At 42.0% G+C, this 18,317-nt stretch overlaps 1 protein-coding gene across 1 annotated transcript; it reads right to left on the reverse strand.

The window, feature by feature from the left end:
* Positions 1-1,765: 1,765 nt before the first annotated feature.
* On the reverse strand, positions 1,766-18,105 carry LOC117442854 (host cell factor 2-like). The gene is given in 12 exon segments (XM_034078812.1): positions 1,766-1,786; positions 2,176-2,240; positions 2,323-2,520; positions 2,686-2,916; positions 3,120-3,223; positions 3,332-3,416; positions 3,629-3,755; positions 3,758-3,833; positions 4,111-4,147; positions 4,150-4,270; positions 4,355-4,503; positions 17,875-18,105. Coding segments are annotated over 12 exon segments (1,380 nt in total). The 5' UTR covers positions 18,041-18,105.
* Between the last annotated feature and the right edge of the window lie 212 nt (positions 18,106-18,317).

An 18,317-nucleotide genomic window follows, 5' to 3' on the forward strand; every position in this document is an offset into this window, starting at 1 on the left:
CCACAAAACTGTTTTAAGTCCTGAGAAAGTCAAATAAGACGGTGGCGAAAAACAAATCTCCAGGTTCACTTTGAGATTTATAAAGAGAGACTTGGCCTTTATAAATTGGAATTGAAAAACGCACGACAATCGTTCTTCTCTGACATCATTACCAAAAACAAAAACAACGCACGTGCCATGTTTGCTACCGTCGACAGACTAACTAACCCCCCAGTGTCAGTAGCCTCTGAATTTCTATCCACCAGGGCGTGCAATGATTTTGCCTCCCTTTTCACTGACAAAATTCAGAAAATCAGACAAGCAGTCAGTGCCTCTGCATCAGGAACAGCAAATGTGTTGTCTCTGTGTCCACTTAACATCAATTCAGACATCATGACACAATTCCATCAGATTAATGATAAAAACCTGGAGGACATTATACAACTTCTGAAATCCTCCTCCTGCTGCCTTGATATTATTCCAACAGGATTTTTCAAAGATGTTTTGCCTTGCATGGCCTCAGAACTACTTCATATTAGGGATGCCAGCGATTATTCAATTATTCGAATATTCGCTACAGTCTCCATAATCGAATATATTTTTAAAAATCGATTTTATTTATATATATATTATTATAATTTTTTGATGTATTTTTTTTTTTTCTGGCTTAGTTTCAACCAAAATATATATATATATATATATATATATATATATATATATATATATATATATATATATATATGCTAATAATTAGGGATGTCCCGATCACCTTTTTTTGCTCCCGATCCGATTCCGATCATTTGATTTTGACAATATGCCGATACCGATTTTTCCCGATCCGATCTTTATGCAATGCATTAAGAGAAAAAAAAGGTAACAGATAACGGCTGGTCATCCAACGCGATGAATTCAGCTATCTTGGCTGTTATTGTGTTGGCCTTTTCACTGTTCTGGGGCAGTTTCTCTTTCCTTTTAAAAGTCTCTGAAAGTGTCGGTTGTTTCAGTGCCGTTACCCGAGTGGCCGCTGTGTACTCGCCGTGTTGTTGTTGGTGTTTGTTTCTCAGGTGGCGTATTAGATTGGTCGTGTTGAACGTAGCTCTGTTCTTTCCACCACGCGGAACCTCTGCCTTGCAAACATTGCATCTGGCTGTTACACTGCCTTCGCTTTCAATTTTATAATACTTCCAAACTCCTGACATTTTCTCTGTCCCGACTCCCGAGTCACCAGCTGAACGTAGCCTCTCGATAGCTTACTGCTACTATTAGACACTGCGCCCACTCTGTTGCCAGATTTCAGAGAAATAAGCAACCAGGTCTATGAAAACAAGCCCAAAAGAAGCAACACATACATGATGTGTGTAATTTAAACCAAAACTAAGTCCTCAGGATGACTTTAAGACGTGAACATGGTCATTTTTGTTTTGTAACATTAAATTAAAAAAATATATTTTATAAAAAAAAAAAAAATCCCGATCCCCGATTTTTTTCTCCCGATCCCCGATCTTTTGAAAATCACATGATCGGCTCCGATCCCCGATCACGTGATCGGATCGGGACATCTCTACAATAGTAATAGTATTAATAATTGTCATTGGTCACACCACCAGTTTGTTGTACTGTAAACTTGGAGGAAGCCTGCGTGCAGAGCAGACTGCTGCTGCAGCACGCTACACACGGCCATTACCAACCACTTCACAAGGTCACGTCGTTGTGATGACATGCTTGTTGTGTTTGTACTGTTAAAGGAATGGTCCACTCATTAGATAATTAATCAAAACTTCAGTATTTAGTTTTGTGCTGAACCAAGCTGGAATTCAGAGAGAAAAATAAAGCAGAACATATTTTCTTTCAAAATTGGAAGAACTGCATTAAAATACCTGAGTGCTCAATTTAATGCAGGGTGTTGTTTACTTGATGATCTGCAGCTGGGTTCATTCACAAGGCAGGAAATGGACTGCACTCATAAAGCGCTTTTCATCTTAGCGACTACTCAAAGAGCTTTACAACACAAGCTAGCATCTCTCAGAATAAAGACTCTAAATGTAAAGACATCTAAGAGAACAGTACCGACATGTCTGTAGTTGGTCTAGCTTTTTAAAAGTTTTTAGTTGTGGATATTAACTTTTTGGGTTCCACCTCAGTTGAGGTTTCAAGCAAGCCAAGGCGACACTAAAAGCTGGATTTAAAAGTGTCTACCTGTGGTGATGCTTCATCTTCTTTATTAGCGGTTCCTCCAGTTGAAGGTTGAACAGACTGTAAATCTGAAAGGTGATTCAAAAATGTTCTTAGAAAGGTGTGCATGCTGATAAACATGCTGTAGACTTGTTTTCAGGTGCTCTGTACCCTCTGTTCCCGTAGAGAGCACCTCAGCCTTCCTGCCCAGTGCCTCTGCTCCAGTGAGATGGACGGCTTTGGCAGGTGGGGGTGTAGGCTGGATCTGAAGGATGTAGAAGTCTGCTGCCACCAGGGGGCGCCACGCCACATGAAGCATGCTGACGGTAGACTTGATGAGTAAGGGGGCCTCTGGGGCAGCTGGTCGCTCTGCGGACAGAACACAGAATATGAGATTGAGGAAGTGCATCTGCTTTCTGATGTTTTCGCAGCACTCAAGTTTGCATCACAGGGACGAAGGTGGACACTCGCGGATATGGAAAGTATGAATACGCCTTCAGATGACTTTCTTCCCAGCTGGGTGTCAGTTCTCACCTGTCTCCAGGTACCACAGGTCCTTACAGCAGACCTGGTAGTTCCAGCTCTTGCAGTACCCGTCCCGGCCGCTCCAGATGTAGAGCCTTGACCCCACGCTGGCAGCACAGTGTCCGGCCCTGGCTCTGGGTATGAAGGCGTACGGATCGTCACTCTGGGATCCCTGACCGTGCAGCTGGTACTCAACATTGTCTTGTTGCTGTGAGCCAAGATCCTGCCAGCTCATAGTGTCTGAGCAAGGAAAAGCAGGCCTCAGTGAGAGAATAAAACGCATAGCACATAGCTTGAAGTTTCTTAAAACAGCAACGTTGAACATGCTGCTGACAAAACCTCATGTTAAAAAATTATTTAACAGCAAATGTTGACAAGAATCACCAAATGAAGATGCTCTCTCTAGGGTTTACCCTGTGTGGAAATCAGAGTAATGTACTCACCCAAATTGAGTGCCGTTAAGGAATCACTGCAGATCCATTCAGGTTCTACAGCAGTGTGCCGGTCTGACTCTGAGGCAGGAATCCAGCCACCAAAAACAAACATCCTGCAGACAGGGGGACAGTTCGTCAAAGGCTCTTTGGGCCAGCTGGTATATACAAACTAGACCTCTGCTTCAACAGAGACATGACACCAATAATGGCAAATCACATACTTGTTTCCAATAACACTGGCAGAGTGAAGGCTTCTGGGAAGTGGTGTGGAACCTCTGGTTTCAGTTGTCGACCAAACCATTGTGTCTGAAGAAAGAAGGATGATAATATTAAGGAACTACAATTATAAGAAAGAGATATTTCTCAGTACATGCACATTTGAAAATAAGCCGACAACAGTTTTTACATTTAAATCAAGGTTTAGTGGCAACTTAATGATGCGAAATATTTCAAAAGTTCCTTTCTCAAACTTGCAGCTAGTCAATATTATCTGTCAAAAGGAAAGAAAAAAATCCTACCAAGGTCAAGCTGCCAGAGGTCGTCTAACCGGGATCCTTGCATCCCACCAAAGATGTAGATCTTCGGGGAGCCGAGCCCAGTGTAGGAGACCGCCGTGTGGGACTCCCGTGCTGAGGGACCCCCCCCCCCTTTGTCTCAGGAATGGTCCAACCTCTTACTCCTGTTAAAGACTGCAGCTCCAGCTCATAGAAGTCACCCATGTATCTAAGATGGTAAAAAAGTCAGAGGCTGTATTGAACTGCATCATTGTGAATAGATTCACTTTGGGGTTCACTATTTTATGTTCGTTAACTCCATTATTACATTTAAACATTGTAATTTAATATAAACAGTAACATAATATGCATAATTAGTTGCTGCCCTAATGTAAACACTTGAGAGGTAAAGCTCTTGCCAAATAAAACTCGATATCCAGGTTTGTATTCATGTCTCAAAAACAAAGCCTTTGTTTTGGTTGTTGTGTTTATTCCTTTGACGGTACCTTGGTACATTGCCATTGGCGTCTTCACTATCATTGCCAGCCCTCCGAACAGGTAACACTTGTTCCCCACCACAGTGAGGCTGTGTCCGATCCGGGGACAGGGGGGCAAGCCGTTCCTTGGGGCCCTGGGCTTCAGCTTCTTCCACAGCCAGCGACTAGCCTGAGCCACACGGGATCAAAGTCAACATTTGAAAAGTTTCTTCACTTGGTTAGAATCCAAACTGAATATCTGTGGGGTCATTACCTGGAGTTCATAAAGGCTGTTGGTGTATTTCCCAAACTCCACCATGCCGCCAAAGACCAGAATCCGGGTCCCATCACAGACGAAGCCATGGGCAGCACATCCGGGGGGGATGTCCCCCCTCACCGCGGGCAGGAACCACTGCTTTGAGACTGGACGAATGCGCATCAAGAAGTCAGACACTGGATTAGACAGAACATCCTGGGGAGTGCTGCATTTTATTTATTTTGTTTACATAAAGATGTGACCAGCATTTTAGCCAGCCTGTGTCTGCCGGCCCGGCGCGCTGTGAGGGGCGGGGCTCACACACAGCCAGGTCAGGACACTCCGCGTGCAGCAGCGTAACAGCCACATTAATAATATAGAGACAAGCAGGAGACAACGTGTGACTTACTCGAGGGGAATTTGAAGTTGAATGGAAGTGGTTTTAAAAACACATCTGCGGTGTGGGAATATTTTGGATTTAAGCCAAATCAACGAGGCGAACCTACGGACTTGAATGAGCTGGGCGGTGTTTCACATTTGTTTTAAAAAGGTAGCAACAAAAGCTAGCAATTCAACCAGCCTTAAACTGCACCTGAAACACAACCACCCCATTCCGTGTTCCCAGCTGGGAGCAAACACGGCAGCTGGAGATGGAGAGCCCCCACCTTCCCGACAGTTTACAATCAAAGATGCATTTGCCCGACAATGCAAACATGTTGGTGTTCCTTGCTCGAAATCTTTGAAATACAGATTTGGACATGGCCTGTTGAGGCATCTGGGTCTTTGTATGGACAGTGGACTGTACACTTGACTGTTGTTTTAAGGAGGGTTTGCTTGCTTTGTTATAATTAAATGTATTTGTTTTCTTTATTATATATAATTTATATATTTGAATATTATTTCACATTTCATTTGCAATGTTGAATGTTCAATAAAAAGTTCTGTTTGAAAGGATGTGCTTAAATTATTATTATATATTATTAGGATGCACGATAATTATCGGCCCGATAATTATCCGATATTAGGAATTATGACGTCATCCCGATAAACCCGATACCAGTATAAATAGCCCCGATAATATACAATATATTTTTTGGGTAAAAAAAAGAGAAAGAAATACTGCGGTGTGGGTGGATTGGGATGAGGGGCGCTTGTTTTTCACTCGGCTCCTCCCGTTTTGCCAGTACTGTGGTATTAGTGGTTTAGGAAGAGGGGAGTTCTTCACAAATCCAGCGCTCCCTAATACTTCGAACCTGATCAGTCACCTGAAACATCGCCATCGCTACGATGGTGTGTTAAAAGTGTACAGAAGACAATAATACAATACAAAGTGTGGTGTGTGTTGTGTAGTGTTGTGGTGGTGTGTGTGGGGTGTGTGGGTGTGTGGTGTGTGTGTGTTGTGTGTGGGTGTGTGGTGTGTGTGTGGTGTGTGTGGTGGTGTGTGTGTGTGTGTGTGTGTGTTGGTGTGTGCACGTCTGCCCTTCACTATCTGACGTGTTTATTGATGCGCCCCAGGAGCGGACGTCATTTTGTGCGTCTGCCTGCTGTGGGAAACCATGGAAACCAGCAGTTTTCTGTACAGCGGACTACAATCATGGATGTTCAATAAGAACGAGGGGACCTACTGTAAACTCATCTGGAGACTCTGCACCGTGCTCTGACTGCTGCTGCTTTGTGAATGTGAATGTGGTACACAGAGAAACATATTCTTCAGGACCAACAGTTGGAATTGAAATCAAAAAGGAAAGTGAAACTTATGCTCGTCACCCTCTCCCCCGTCCACATTAATACCATGATCCCAATACGTATGATTGTATATGAACTACTGAAAATATCTTAAAATCAATACAAATGTAGTTTATTATAAACGTTAGTCCTTATAACTCTATCACTGTGTAGATATCACCATTCAACATCTTTTTAAAAGTTGAACAAACCCCACACAGCTCAGTAAAGACTGTGATGTGACTTTATTTGATAATTTCAGTGAAAACTATACGTTCATATTTCTCTTTTGATTATAATACTGCTGAACGTTCAGAACAAAGCACTTTGGCAACTTACCACCTATGTTTTAAAATGCTTAATAAGCACCGTAACTTTCATGATATCATTTCTCGGTCACAATCGTGTTGTTTCCGTGAACGGCCGACTGTTGAGTGACGGCAAATGCTGCGGCTGCAAGGCATTGTGGGGCAGCATTTTCTCCTCTCCTTTCGGTGAGGGAGGTCCAGTGGTTCCTAAGCTAAAGGAGGTTATAAAGGAAGTTTGAAACCTCCTTTCCTATCATCTAGACTCTAGAGAATTGGAACAGCACTTATCATGGCTGCCACTGACGTACTTCCTGGTAATTTCACTAGGTTAGGAAGGTTCCTAAGCTAAATGGACTATTGGACCGCAACCCTAGACTCCTGGTACTAGGATGGGTTAAATGCAGAGGCAAAATGTCACTATAGGCTCGTCTCAATACCCCTCCTCAACTCCTCTCTTCCCCTCCTCCGGAACTTGACCCGGAAATCGATCAAGACACGCCATGTTGAAGGACGTCCCAATAGCTGAAATGCACACGGAGGAGTCGAGGAGGGGTGAGGGAGGAGGACACGAGAGCAGACTACGCGGAAGTGTTTCACTACTTCACAGCTGGTCGATTTCAACACAGGAAAACGGAGAACTGGAAGAATGAGTGGAAAAGCGTCACATAAATGTCTAAGTGCTCACAGCTCCGTGGGAATTTATTGGGAATGCTGATACAGCATTCCAACTGTTATTCGACGCACGAAATTATTTATTATTCCGCCGGGTTATTTTGTGCCTCTTCTGCTCCCACATTCCACATCGCAGAAACTCCGTTCAAACATCAAAACGTTCAGCTTGGTCGGGAATCGATGGCTGTTACTCTTTTCATTCATAACTTTCATAATTCCAGAGATATATCCCAAAATTCATCAAATGTGTAACATGGCAGTCAATGTCAGTCTCTTCAGACTTGAAAAATCTTCATGCAACTTCAACTGCTAACTGTTCCTTCAGACTTTCACTCAGAAACCTCGTTTAAAATGTATCTATTCCGATTCTGCTTATCGATTCCGGTTCTTATAGATTCCCCGTTTCGATTCCAAAATTGTAAAAGAAAGAGGTCAAACGTTTAGATAACAAAAATATCTTTATTCTTTTAAAGAGCTTACGAAATGCTTTTAGCACCTGCCCGTAAGTGGGCTTAGTATATGATAGAGGTTGCATTTGTATTGTGAAATGTGCCATATGATTTTTATTATTGATCTATTTTTAATAAATAGGAAACATCAACTTCGGCCATTTCCGGCGGTGACGTCATGAGTGGAACACAGCTGAGCTCAGTACCGTTTGAATGCATTGAAGGGCCAAATATTATGACAAAGGATGCACAGCAATAAGACGCCAAGAATAATTGGCAAGCGATATGTTGTATGGGGATGTGGGGCCGTCTCAACATCTGGTTATGGGATGTTTTTGTGGCCAAAAAATTATCACATGTTGCGTATATGGACAAAACAAGTGCGTCGTATGAGGCAGACTTTTGCTAGACCGGGTAACCCGGGGTCGATGAAACCGACGATGGCAGTACATCGAGAGATCGTGTTTCGAACAATCAACAATGCCCGCTAAGGAGAGAGAGTAAACGCTTTCTCGAAGGTTCGTTTTGCTTTCTTACAACGTTACGTTAACTCAACCTTACGTTTGCCATGAGGCTATGTTACTTCCCTTAAGAGCTAGCTGTCTTAGCTAACAACAGTTAGCAGCTAACGTTTTCTGCAGTTTGTGTTTCCACTGAAAAACGTGATGTAGTTATTTAAGGGTAAGTTAACTAAACGTTATCTTACAAGTAGAGAGAGTTAAGTGTGTTTTAAAATCGTCAATGTAATGCACGTTAAAGGTTTTGTGTTGAGCATGAAGTTAGCTTTACTGTAGCTCACCAAAGGTTAGCATGTTAAGCTGCACTTTCTGTGGCAGCTAGCTTAATACAAAGAGGGGTTTTGTGCTTCATTGCAAACTTTTCTTTGTTAATCTACCTGAAATTGTAGGGACAGTTTTTTTCTACTCAACTATACAGACCATTGTTGAGGAGATGCAAAACATACTGTAAATGAGTTGGGTCTGAGATATACTTTGAGTAATGTTACTTTGCTGCTAAAAAATGAAACATTATCAGATGAGGACATCACCAAAGTGTGTGAGTCTGTCAGGGTTTGATCTGTTCTTTGCATGTCGTACAGGGCCTGTACACACTGCTCTGGTATGAATTAAAAATATAATTGTAAAATCTAAGTCTCTCGCTCTGGTCATCGTTCAGGCTTTGCATTTTAACTCCTATGACTGGTTGCGGACTTGAAGGGAACGACTCCATGGCCTTCCTGACATCCAGGAAAAATGTGAGATTCTAATCCATTTCAATGCCAACAGCAAGTCATTGTTTTTAACTTTTTTTTTTAATATGATTTTTTGGGGAATTTCTGTTTTATTGGATAGTAGAGATCTACTGGAACCTAACACCAGGGAGAGAGAGATAGAGGGAGGAGATGATATGCAGCAAAAGGCCGAGCCGGATGGTTGCTGCTCCGTGTGGAGCGTGTTCTATCAGGTAAAGCACTTTGGTACCCAGTTATTATGGTATGGAGTTTGAATTTAGCCTTTGGAAGGTCATTTCTGCATTGTAAAGACTGAAAAAACATTTATTTGTCTCTTAACATTCCTATAATAATTTGTTTTTTTATTGTTTTGTTCTTTATTGTTGTTGTGAGAATCACTTTGCAATTGTGTAAGTGCTATATATACATAATTATACTAATATTATTGTTGTTACCATCATTACCATTATTAAAAAGGTTTTCTTTATTTATCGCTGCAGAAAGGATCATGCCAGCCCACATCAAACACCTGATCAAGAACTTGTGAATCTTCAGGCAGAAAAGATGAAAACACCTGTTCAAAGTTCCAGTTTCCTGTACATCGAACCATGAATGTCCTCTGTTCCACATGTCTTCAGTCAGTCCTGGGGCCTGTACTACGAAGCAGGATTTTCGCTTAGCCGGCTAACTTCAGGGAAAACTCCGGCTTTCCGGTCTTACGAAGCTGGTTCTCTTTTTAGCGGCTAGATCTCCATGGTAACTTATGCTGAGTGGCTAACCTGCCCCGGAGCAGGTTAGGTTGCAGGATAAGAGCTCAACTCAGTGAAAGCACCGCCTGCTGACCAATCAGAGCTCAGTGTGCGGAGTTTAAAGCGATCAAGTCATATCACAGGAGAAAGGAAATACAGAAAAGCTGCCGTTGCAGGAAAGACGGCCGGCAAAAATCACAGACTGTGTGAACGTGAACATGAATAGAACATCACCTCCATCTTCAGAGCAATCTGACTATTATAACATTAGCGTTAAGAAAGCTTACTTAAATATCTGCCACAACATAAGTACCCGGATCAGAGTACATTAAGTACAGTCCGCGGCATATCACTTCATAATGAATCATATATCTCGTTATCTGAGTCAGCTGAGCCGTATCTGGCCGTGCAACACTCAGTGTCACATACTGTATGCAGAAGTATTATTTTAAGCAACACATTAAGTTGAGGAAAGTAACACTCGTGTCAAATGTAATGAAAGTCAGATCGTGTTTTAGACGGGCAGTGATATCATAAACCTGTTAATGTATGCATTCAAACACGTGTTCTGTTCCCAGCTGTGTTCACCTTGCAGGTGCAGCTCTGTGGCTTTGATCCTTAAGTGTTTAAGTCATGGATGTTTAAAGTTTAACTTCTTCATATGTCTAGTATTAAAGTTGACTTTTCATTCAGGCAGTATGACGCTGCGCTGTCAGTACGCTTCTCCATGTTTGTGATTGGTCGAAAGCTCCAGATACCACCCCTCTCATGTGAACGCGCACCTAACTAGATAGGACACGGCTGGCTTGAGCGATCCACTTGATAACCCGCGTCGTAGGACCGTTTAGCGAGAGCGCGTATGTTTTGGATTAGGCCAACCGGCTAACTCAAACATATCCAGGTTAGGTTGAACCAGCTTCGTAGTACAGGCCTCTGTACCCTATGACTCGGACACTAGTTCTACCAAGGCTTATTAGAGGTAAGAGTGGTAGGAGAGGAGTGGAGTTATCTTTGTATTTAGGCTGCAAGTCGACAAAGGTGATCAGATGCTAATAATGATCCGATTCATTTGATATTGATTGTCTGCCAATACCGAATCCTCATCCGATTCTTCTATTTCCCAGATAATACAGCTGCACCGTGTACACTAGCTCTATTTGTTTTTGCCATTGTAACATTCAGCATCGCGTCAGCGTTTTTTCCCCCCACCAACAGTCTGCGAATCAGAGGCACGGTAGGGTGGGTCTTCGCTGAATGCGGGTGGGAAAAATGCGTGTCTCGTCTCTTTCAACCTGTCTGAGTCAGAGCGGGAGTTTAAAAAAAAAAAGTCAGAGCGAGAGTTAACAGCTCATCTAGTTGCATCTGTACTGTAGCTAGTAGCCTAGTTTCACCTATCGGGGTGGCAACTGCCACCCTAAAAATAGGCCTTGCCACCCCAGCTGCCACCCCAGTTCGCAGCTTTGTTTTGAAAGAAAAGGTGTGGCTCATTGTATGAGAGAAAGTCTCTAATGTCCGAGTGCAAGTGAATGCAGCACAAGACGCACGTCTTATAACCCCTCCCCCGGGCCGTGGCGCGAGCGTGGAAATATGATTAGCGCCGATTTCATTTGAACGGGACGGCGCAAAACGAGAAGCATTCGGACCCAAGTACTGAAGGAATGAGGTATTTGCAGTAGGGGTGGGCGATATGACGATATATATCGTCGTGACGATATTAGGTCTCCACGATATGCTTTTTCAGAGATATCGTCCTATCGTGATAAAAAAAAAAAAAAAATTTAAAAAAAAAATAGCGGGAGGGGAAGAGGCTCTCCGTGCGCGGCGCAGGGGGCTATGACAGCGGACGGAGAGCCTCTTCCCCTCCCGCTCCCCCAGCCTCACCTACTGATTTTAATTTCACCATATATCAAGCCCGATCGATTTCATAATGTCAGCGCACCTCTGCTTTCGTTCAGTCAGAGTTGTTTGACACGCTCCCAAAGTCCCCGCCCCCTTTCTTTGCAGCGAGCAACCATAGGGCAGGCATTTCATAAAGGGGCTCCTTATGAAAAGACTAGCAAACGGTGGAAAGACGCTGTGGCGTTTTATGTTTTTCCCTTCAGTTATGCTAAAGCCTTTTATTACACTTCAAGTCTACTCTAAAGTTTACATTTTAATTGTTTGGCACTGACTTTTCCTCATTGATGTTTTATGTTTTACTTAGTTATGTTTTACCCTCCTTTTCATGTTTATTGATGTTCACTGCTCACTTGTTCATTCAGGGTTTCATTTCTGAAATAAAACCAGCTTGAAATGCTATTTTGGTCTGTTACTCCTTTTTGTTTTAGTTTCTGTTAACAGTACAAGCACCTACAAGGTAAGTAACTTGAAAAATAACCATAATAACCGACATGATGATATATATCGTCTATCGTGATACTGCCTGAAAATATCGTGATAACATATTTTTCAATATCGCCCACCCCTAATTTGCAGTCTACAATGACAGAGAAGAGACTGTAAAGTTTGGCTGTACTCATCATTGAATCAAAACGCACTAAAGCTGTTGATCTTAATAATTTTGTGAGACGTTTTGCTGAACAAAATGGTAATCGCCGCATTCAGCTGTATGAGCGAATGAGCATACACAAGTGTTAAGATGATGACCTTAGGTGTGTAAATATATATTTTTTCTTTGTGGGGGTCTGCCCCCACAAAACTGTTTTAAGTCCTGAGAAAGTCAAATAAGACGGTGGCGAAAAACAAATCTCCAGGTTCACTTTGAGATTTATAAAGAGAGACTTGGCCTTTATAAATTGGAATTGAAAAACGCACGACAATCGTTCTTCTCTGACATCATTACCAAAAACAAAAACAACGCACGTGCCATGTTTGCTACCGTCGACAGACTAACTAACCCCCCAGTGTCAGTAGCCTCTGAATTTCTATCCACCAGGGCGTGCAATGATTTTGCCTCCCTTTTCACTGACAAAATTCAGAAAATCAGACAAGCAGTCAGTGCCTCTGCATCAGGAACAGCAAATGTGTTGTCTCTGTGTCCACTTAACATCAATTCAGACATCATGACACAATTCCATCAGATTAATGATAAAAACCTGGAGGACATTATACAACTTCTGAAATCCTCCTCCTGCTGCCTTGATATTATTCCAACAGGATTTTTCAAAGATGTTTTGCCTTGCATGGCCTCAGAACTACTTCATATTAGGGATGCCAGCGATTATTCAATTATTCGAATATTCGCTACAGTCTCCATAATCGAATATTATTTTTAAAAATCGATTTTTATTTATATATATTTTTTTTATGTATTTTTTTTTTTTTCTGGCTTAGTTTCAACCAAAATATATATATAAATATATATATATATATATATATATATATATATATATATATATATATATATGCTAATAATTAGGGATGTCCCGATCACCTTTTTTTGCTCCCGATCCGATTCCGATCATTTGATTTTGACAATATGCCGATACCGATTTTTCCCGATCCGATCTTTATGCAATGCATTAAGAGAAAAAAAAGGTAACAGATAACGGCTGGTCATCCAACGCGATGAATTCAGCTATCTTGGCTGTTATTGTGTTGGCCTTTTCACTGTTCTGGGGCAGTTTCTCTTTCCTTTTAAAAGTCTCTGAAAGTGTCGGTTGTTTCAGTGCCGTTACCCGAGTGGCCGCTGTGTACTCGCCGTGTTGTTGTTGGTGTTTGTTTCTCAGGTGGCGTATTAGATTGGTCGTGTTGAACGTAGCTCTGTTCTTTCCACCACGCGGAACCTCTGCCTTGCAAACATTGCATCTGGCTGTTACACTGCCTTCGCTTTCAATTTTATAATACTTCCAAACTCCTGACATTTTCTCTGTCCCGACTCCCGAGTCACCAGCTGAACGTAGCCTCTCGATAGCTTACTGCTACTATTAGACACTGCGCCCACTCTGTTGCCAGATTTCAGAGAAATAAGCAACCAGGTCTATGAAAACAAGCCCAAAGGAAGCAACACATACATGATGTTGTGTAATTTAAACCAAAACTAAGTCCTCAGGATGACTTTAAGACGTGAACATGGTCATTTTTGTTTTGTAACATTAAATTAAAAAAAATATATTTTATAAAAAATAAAAAAAAATCCCGATCCCCGATTTTTTTCTCCCGATCCCCGATCTTTTGAAAATCACGTGATCGGCTCCGATCCCCGATCACGTGATCGGATCGGGACATCTCTACTAATAATAGTAATAGTATTAATAATTGTCATTGGTCACACCACCAGTTTGTTGTACTGTAAACTTGGAGGAAGCCTGCGTGCAGAGCAGACTGCTGCTGCAGCACGCTACACACCGGCCATTACCAACTTCACTTCAAGGTCACGTCGTTGTGATGACATGCTTGTTTGTTGTTTGTACTGTTAAAGGAATGGTCCACTCATTAGATAATTAATCAAAACTTCAGTATTTAGTGAAACGTTATGTTTAAACCATACCCTGAAGAAATCAGCGATATTCCCCGGTAAATAATGATTTTATAGCTCTTTTTATCAAGACCTGTATATTCCGTCTGGCCGCCGCCATGTTTGCCATTTTCAGTAGTCACGTGATGGTCGTGACGTCATCCATGCGTTCACTTTGTCAACACACGGAAATATGGTGGAGTATTTCAGTTCGGACTCGTCAGCAGAGGAACAAGTTTTGACCAATGTGAAGAGATTGGATGGGGGAATTCATCCATACATATCAGTATAACAATACGACACCCTCTGTCCTTAGACCCTCACATCGTACAAGGAAAAACTTCCGAAGAAAACCCAGAGTTTAAAGGGAACATGGGAGAAACCTCAGGGAGAGCAGCAGAGGAGGGATCCCTCTCCCAGGACGGACAGACGTGCAATAGATGCCGTGTGTAAATTGAAAAGATAATACATTTGCAACATAGGTAGTCCAAATGTTTGGAAATGCATGTGTGTATAATGGGAAGATGATATAAGATACTATATGTATGCATGTAGTACCACCCTTGCTAGCGATTCCCTCTCTAGTTTAGCATACTCAGCTTCGTTGTCCCTGTCCATAGAATCACGATTTTATGGGGCCGGAAAAAACTGGGGTAAAATACACACTAGTCGGTACTACGCTATATGGAAAGGCCACCAAAAACTGTCCTGGCCTGGACGCTAAAGGACGTTAAAACGGGGCTAGCCGCTGCAATGGAAATGCTCTATAACATACCTTATTCTTACTCCGAGCACTACTTCTGCTCCTCCGTCGCTTCACACTTGCAGAGGGCGATTTCTCTACTGGCCGAACTGGTGTCCTGGTCGGTGATGACACCAGAAAGACCGATGGTACTGCATCTGCATTAAGTAATGGTTGTTCCATAAATCCCATGTTATGTTTGATCATACTCTCAGAGTAGTCGTCCGGAAATGTGAAATGTTCGCTGCATACATGAGCCTGTAAATCTCTCGGTTCGGGCCGGCCACATTTCGCTAGCCACTGCCTCCGAATGTACTTCTTATGCTTACCTTTTGGCAACAGATGGAACCGAGCATTCCGTGGATTGTTCCTATCCGAATTATGGCAATATTTCGCGATACAGTGAGGCATATTTGAATAGAGAAACTACAGTAAATAACATGGAGATCAACGTGTCTTCGAAAACCAAACGCATGGATTACGTCACTTCCGGGAAATGGCGGCGCCCACAGTGTTGATGTTATTTCGGTATATAATCAGTTTAAAATCACTGATAATGTCATCGGATTAAAAAAAGAAAAAGAGAGAGAGACTGGCAGAGACTGGTCTGTTTTATCGGATGATAATTTTTAAAAAATGAGTGTCATGAGCATACCATTCCTTTAAACATGTTACAGTAAAGAAAACAACGGAATTCCTTCTTCTTCTTTTTTTTGCTCTCCCGCGGGGGGGGGAATAATCGATTATTTTTCCACAGGCCCTGAAAACTGCAGTCATTAAACCGCTCTTAAAAAATAATAATCTAGATGCTTCAGTAATGAACAATTACAGGCCCATATCAAACCTCCCATTTCTAGGTAAAATCATTGAAAAAGTTGTTTTTCAACAGTTGAGCTTTCGTCCAAACCACAGCACTGAGACTGCTCTTGTAATGGTCTTTAATGACATCCACTTAAACACAGACAGTGGCAGAACTTCAGTGTTAGTATTATTAGATCTCAGTGCTGCGTTTGACACTGTTGACCACAACATATTACTGGACCGACTGGAACACTGGGTGGGACTTTCGGAAACAGTTCTAAATTGGTTTGAATCCTACTTAAAGGACAGAAACAACTTTGTTTCTATAGGTAAATACACATCTGAGTTGACAAATATGACATGTGGGGTTCCTCAAGGCTCCATCTCGGGGCCTCTTCTCTTTAACATCTACATGCTACCACTGGCTCAGATAATGAAGAACAACAAAATAAGTTACCATAGCTATGCAGATGACACACAAATGTACGTAACAATTTCACCAGGAGACTATGCTCCAATTCAAACACTGAGTAAGTGCATTGAACAAATCAATGACTGGATGTGTCAAAACTTTCTCCAATTAAACAAAGATAAAACTGAGGTCATGGTTTTTGGAGCCAAGTCAGAACGTATAAAAGTTAGCACTGAGCTTCAGTCTGCAATGTTCAAATCAACAGATAAAGCCAGAAATCTAGGTGTAGTCATGGACTCTGACCTGAGTTTCAACAGTCACATTAAAACAGTTACTAAATCAGCCTACTATCACCTAAAGAATATATCTAGGATTAAAAGACTAATGTCACAGCAGGATTTGGAAAAACTTGTCCATGCCTTTATCTTCAGTAGACTCGACTACTGCAATGGTGTCTTCACAGGTCTCACTAAAACATCTATTAGAAAGCTGCAGCTGATTCAGAACGCCGCTGCTCGAGTCCTCACTAACACTAAGAAAGTGGATCACATCACTCCAGTTCTGAAGTCTTTACACTGGCTTCCTGTGTGTCAAAGAATAGATTTCAAAATACTGCTGCTGGTTTATAAAGCACTGAATGGTTTAGGCCCAAAATACATTTCTGACCTCTTGCTAAACTATGAACCATCCAGATCTCTCAGGTCTTCAGGGACTGGTCAGCTTTCTGTCCCCAGAGTCAGAACTAAACATGGAGAAGCAGCGTTCCGTTATTATGCTCCAAATATCTGGAACAAACTCCCAGAAACCTGCAGGTCCGCTGCAACTCTGACTACTTTTAAATCCAGGCTGAAGACTTTTCTTTTTGTCGCTGCTTTTTAATTGAACTATTGATATCTTAAACTGCACTGTAACTTTTATCCATGTACTTTTTCTTTTAATGTTTATTTGATTAGCTTTTCTTTTTTAATGCTTAATGTCTTTCATTTTTTGTAAAGCACTTTGAATTGCCTTGTGTTGAAAAGTGCTATATAAATAAACTTGCCTTGCCTTGTAAAACTACACTGCCCAGCCAAAAAAAAGTAATCACTTTGATTGAACTAGGCCAGTAAGTAAGGACTTTCCACATGTTTGAAGACAAACAAAAAGAGGAAATAACAGGTCAAATCAAGCAAATCCCCCTCTCAGATTCCACAGCAACCAGAAGAACATAAATACTGGCTGGTGATTTGATTAACCAGCTTTGTGATGGAATACAAAATGCACAGTGCATTTCCTTAGCTGTGGATGCTGGCGTTTGTGAGATGTTATGATGAGGCAAAGAGGGAGTTTGTTGAAGATGTGTTGGGCCTGACGAACCTCAGTGGACACACAAGGGGGCAAGACATTTATAAAGCAATAATGGGAATGCTGAATGAAAGAGGGTGCAGCTGCCTTTATTCATAACTGTGCAGCTCTTACCCTGCGACTCTGAGGGGTCAAGCACAGACACAATAACAATGAAAACTGCTGCATACAGATTATTTTTGTTTTTGCAACCTCGTGTTAAGAATCTTGTTGCAATTGTTTAAAAGTTTGAATGCCCGTAATAAACGGACCTTTGTCTTACTGAAACATTTCTTTGGACCTTTAAGATTTGTATTTGAGTACCCCTGAACTAAAGTATTTGCTTTACGCTGTGCGCGTTCCCGCGAGGTGCTGTGGGCATGCATAACACGGCGCTAACAGTTCATGAGCGAGCGAGCGTTCGGGTTAACAGAACGATACAGGTTAACCCAGAGTAACGTTAGTGTAAATAATTGATGGAGATTACTGGAGCTAACTATTGATGATGAAGCTGCTGTCAGGTGGCAGATTACAATAAGAATATCCATAGTGTCCAAATCATGCTGAAATTGTCGAGGACCTTTTAAATAAACAACAACAGCTAATGTCTGGGACAGGGCATGCTAAAAACATTAGCCTGCTAGTTAGCGTCCAGCTAACGTTAGCTTACCAGTGTTGTAAACATGGAGGTCCTCCGCTATCCCTTCGTTTCCACCCCCGAACACAACTATCAGCTCCCGTATTGCAACTGCTCGGTGTCCGTGTCTAGACCGCGGTATCACTCCTGTGACTGAATGAACTTTTCTCCATTGCGGCTCCTCAGCACCAGTGTTCATTTTCCCTTGGGACCCCGAAGTTTGGCGCTGTTGACGTTTCAAAGACGTGGGCGGGGCGAAGAAAGCCCCTGGATGTTCAATCGGTGAGGAAAAAGTAACGTCTCACTCTGATTTATTTACCGGGTAACAAAATCTAAAAGGCGTAAAGTGATTGCAGACTAGTTGGCTGAATACATAAAGTAAAAAAGAGATAATACTGCGTTTTATTGAAGAGATCACTTATTTGCTGACTCTATTAACTCTGGTGATGTAACCAAGGTTATATTGGTTAACAGTG

This window comes from Pseudochaenichthys georgianus, unplaced genomic scaffold (genome assembly GCF_902827115.2).
Source record: "Pseudochaenichthys georgianus unplaced genomic scaffold, fPseGeo1.2 scaffold_491_arrow_ctg1, whole genome shotgun sequence".
Taxonomy (NCBI): Eukaryota; Metazoa; Chordata; class Actinopteri; order Perciformes; family Channichthyidae; genus Pseudochaenichthys; species Pseudochaenichthys georgianus.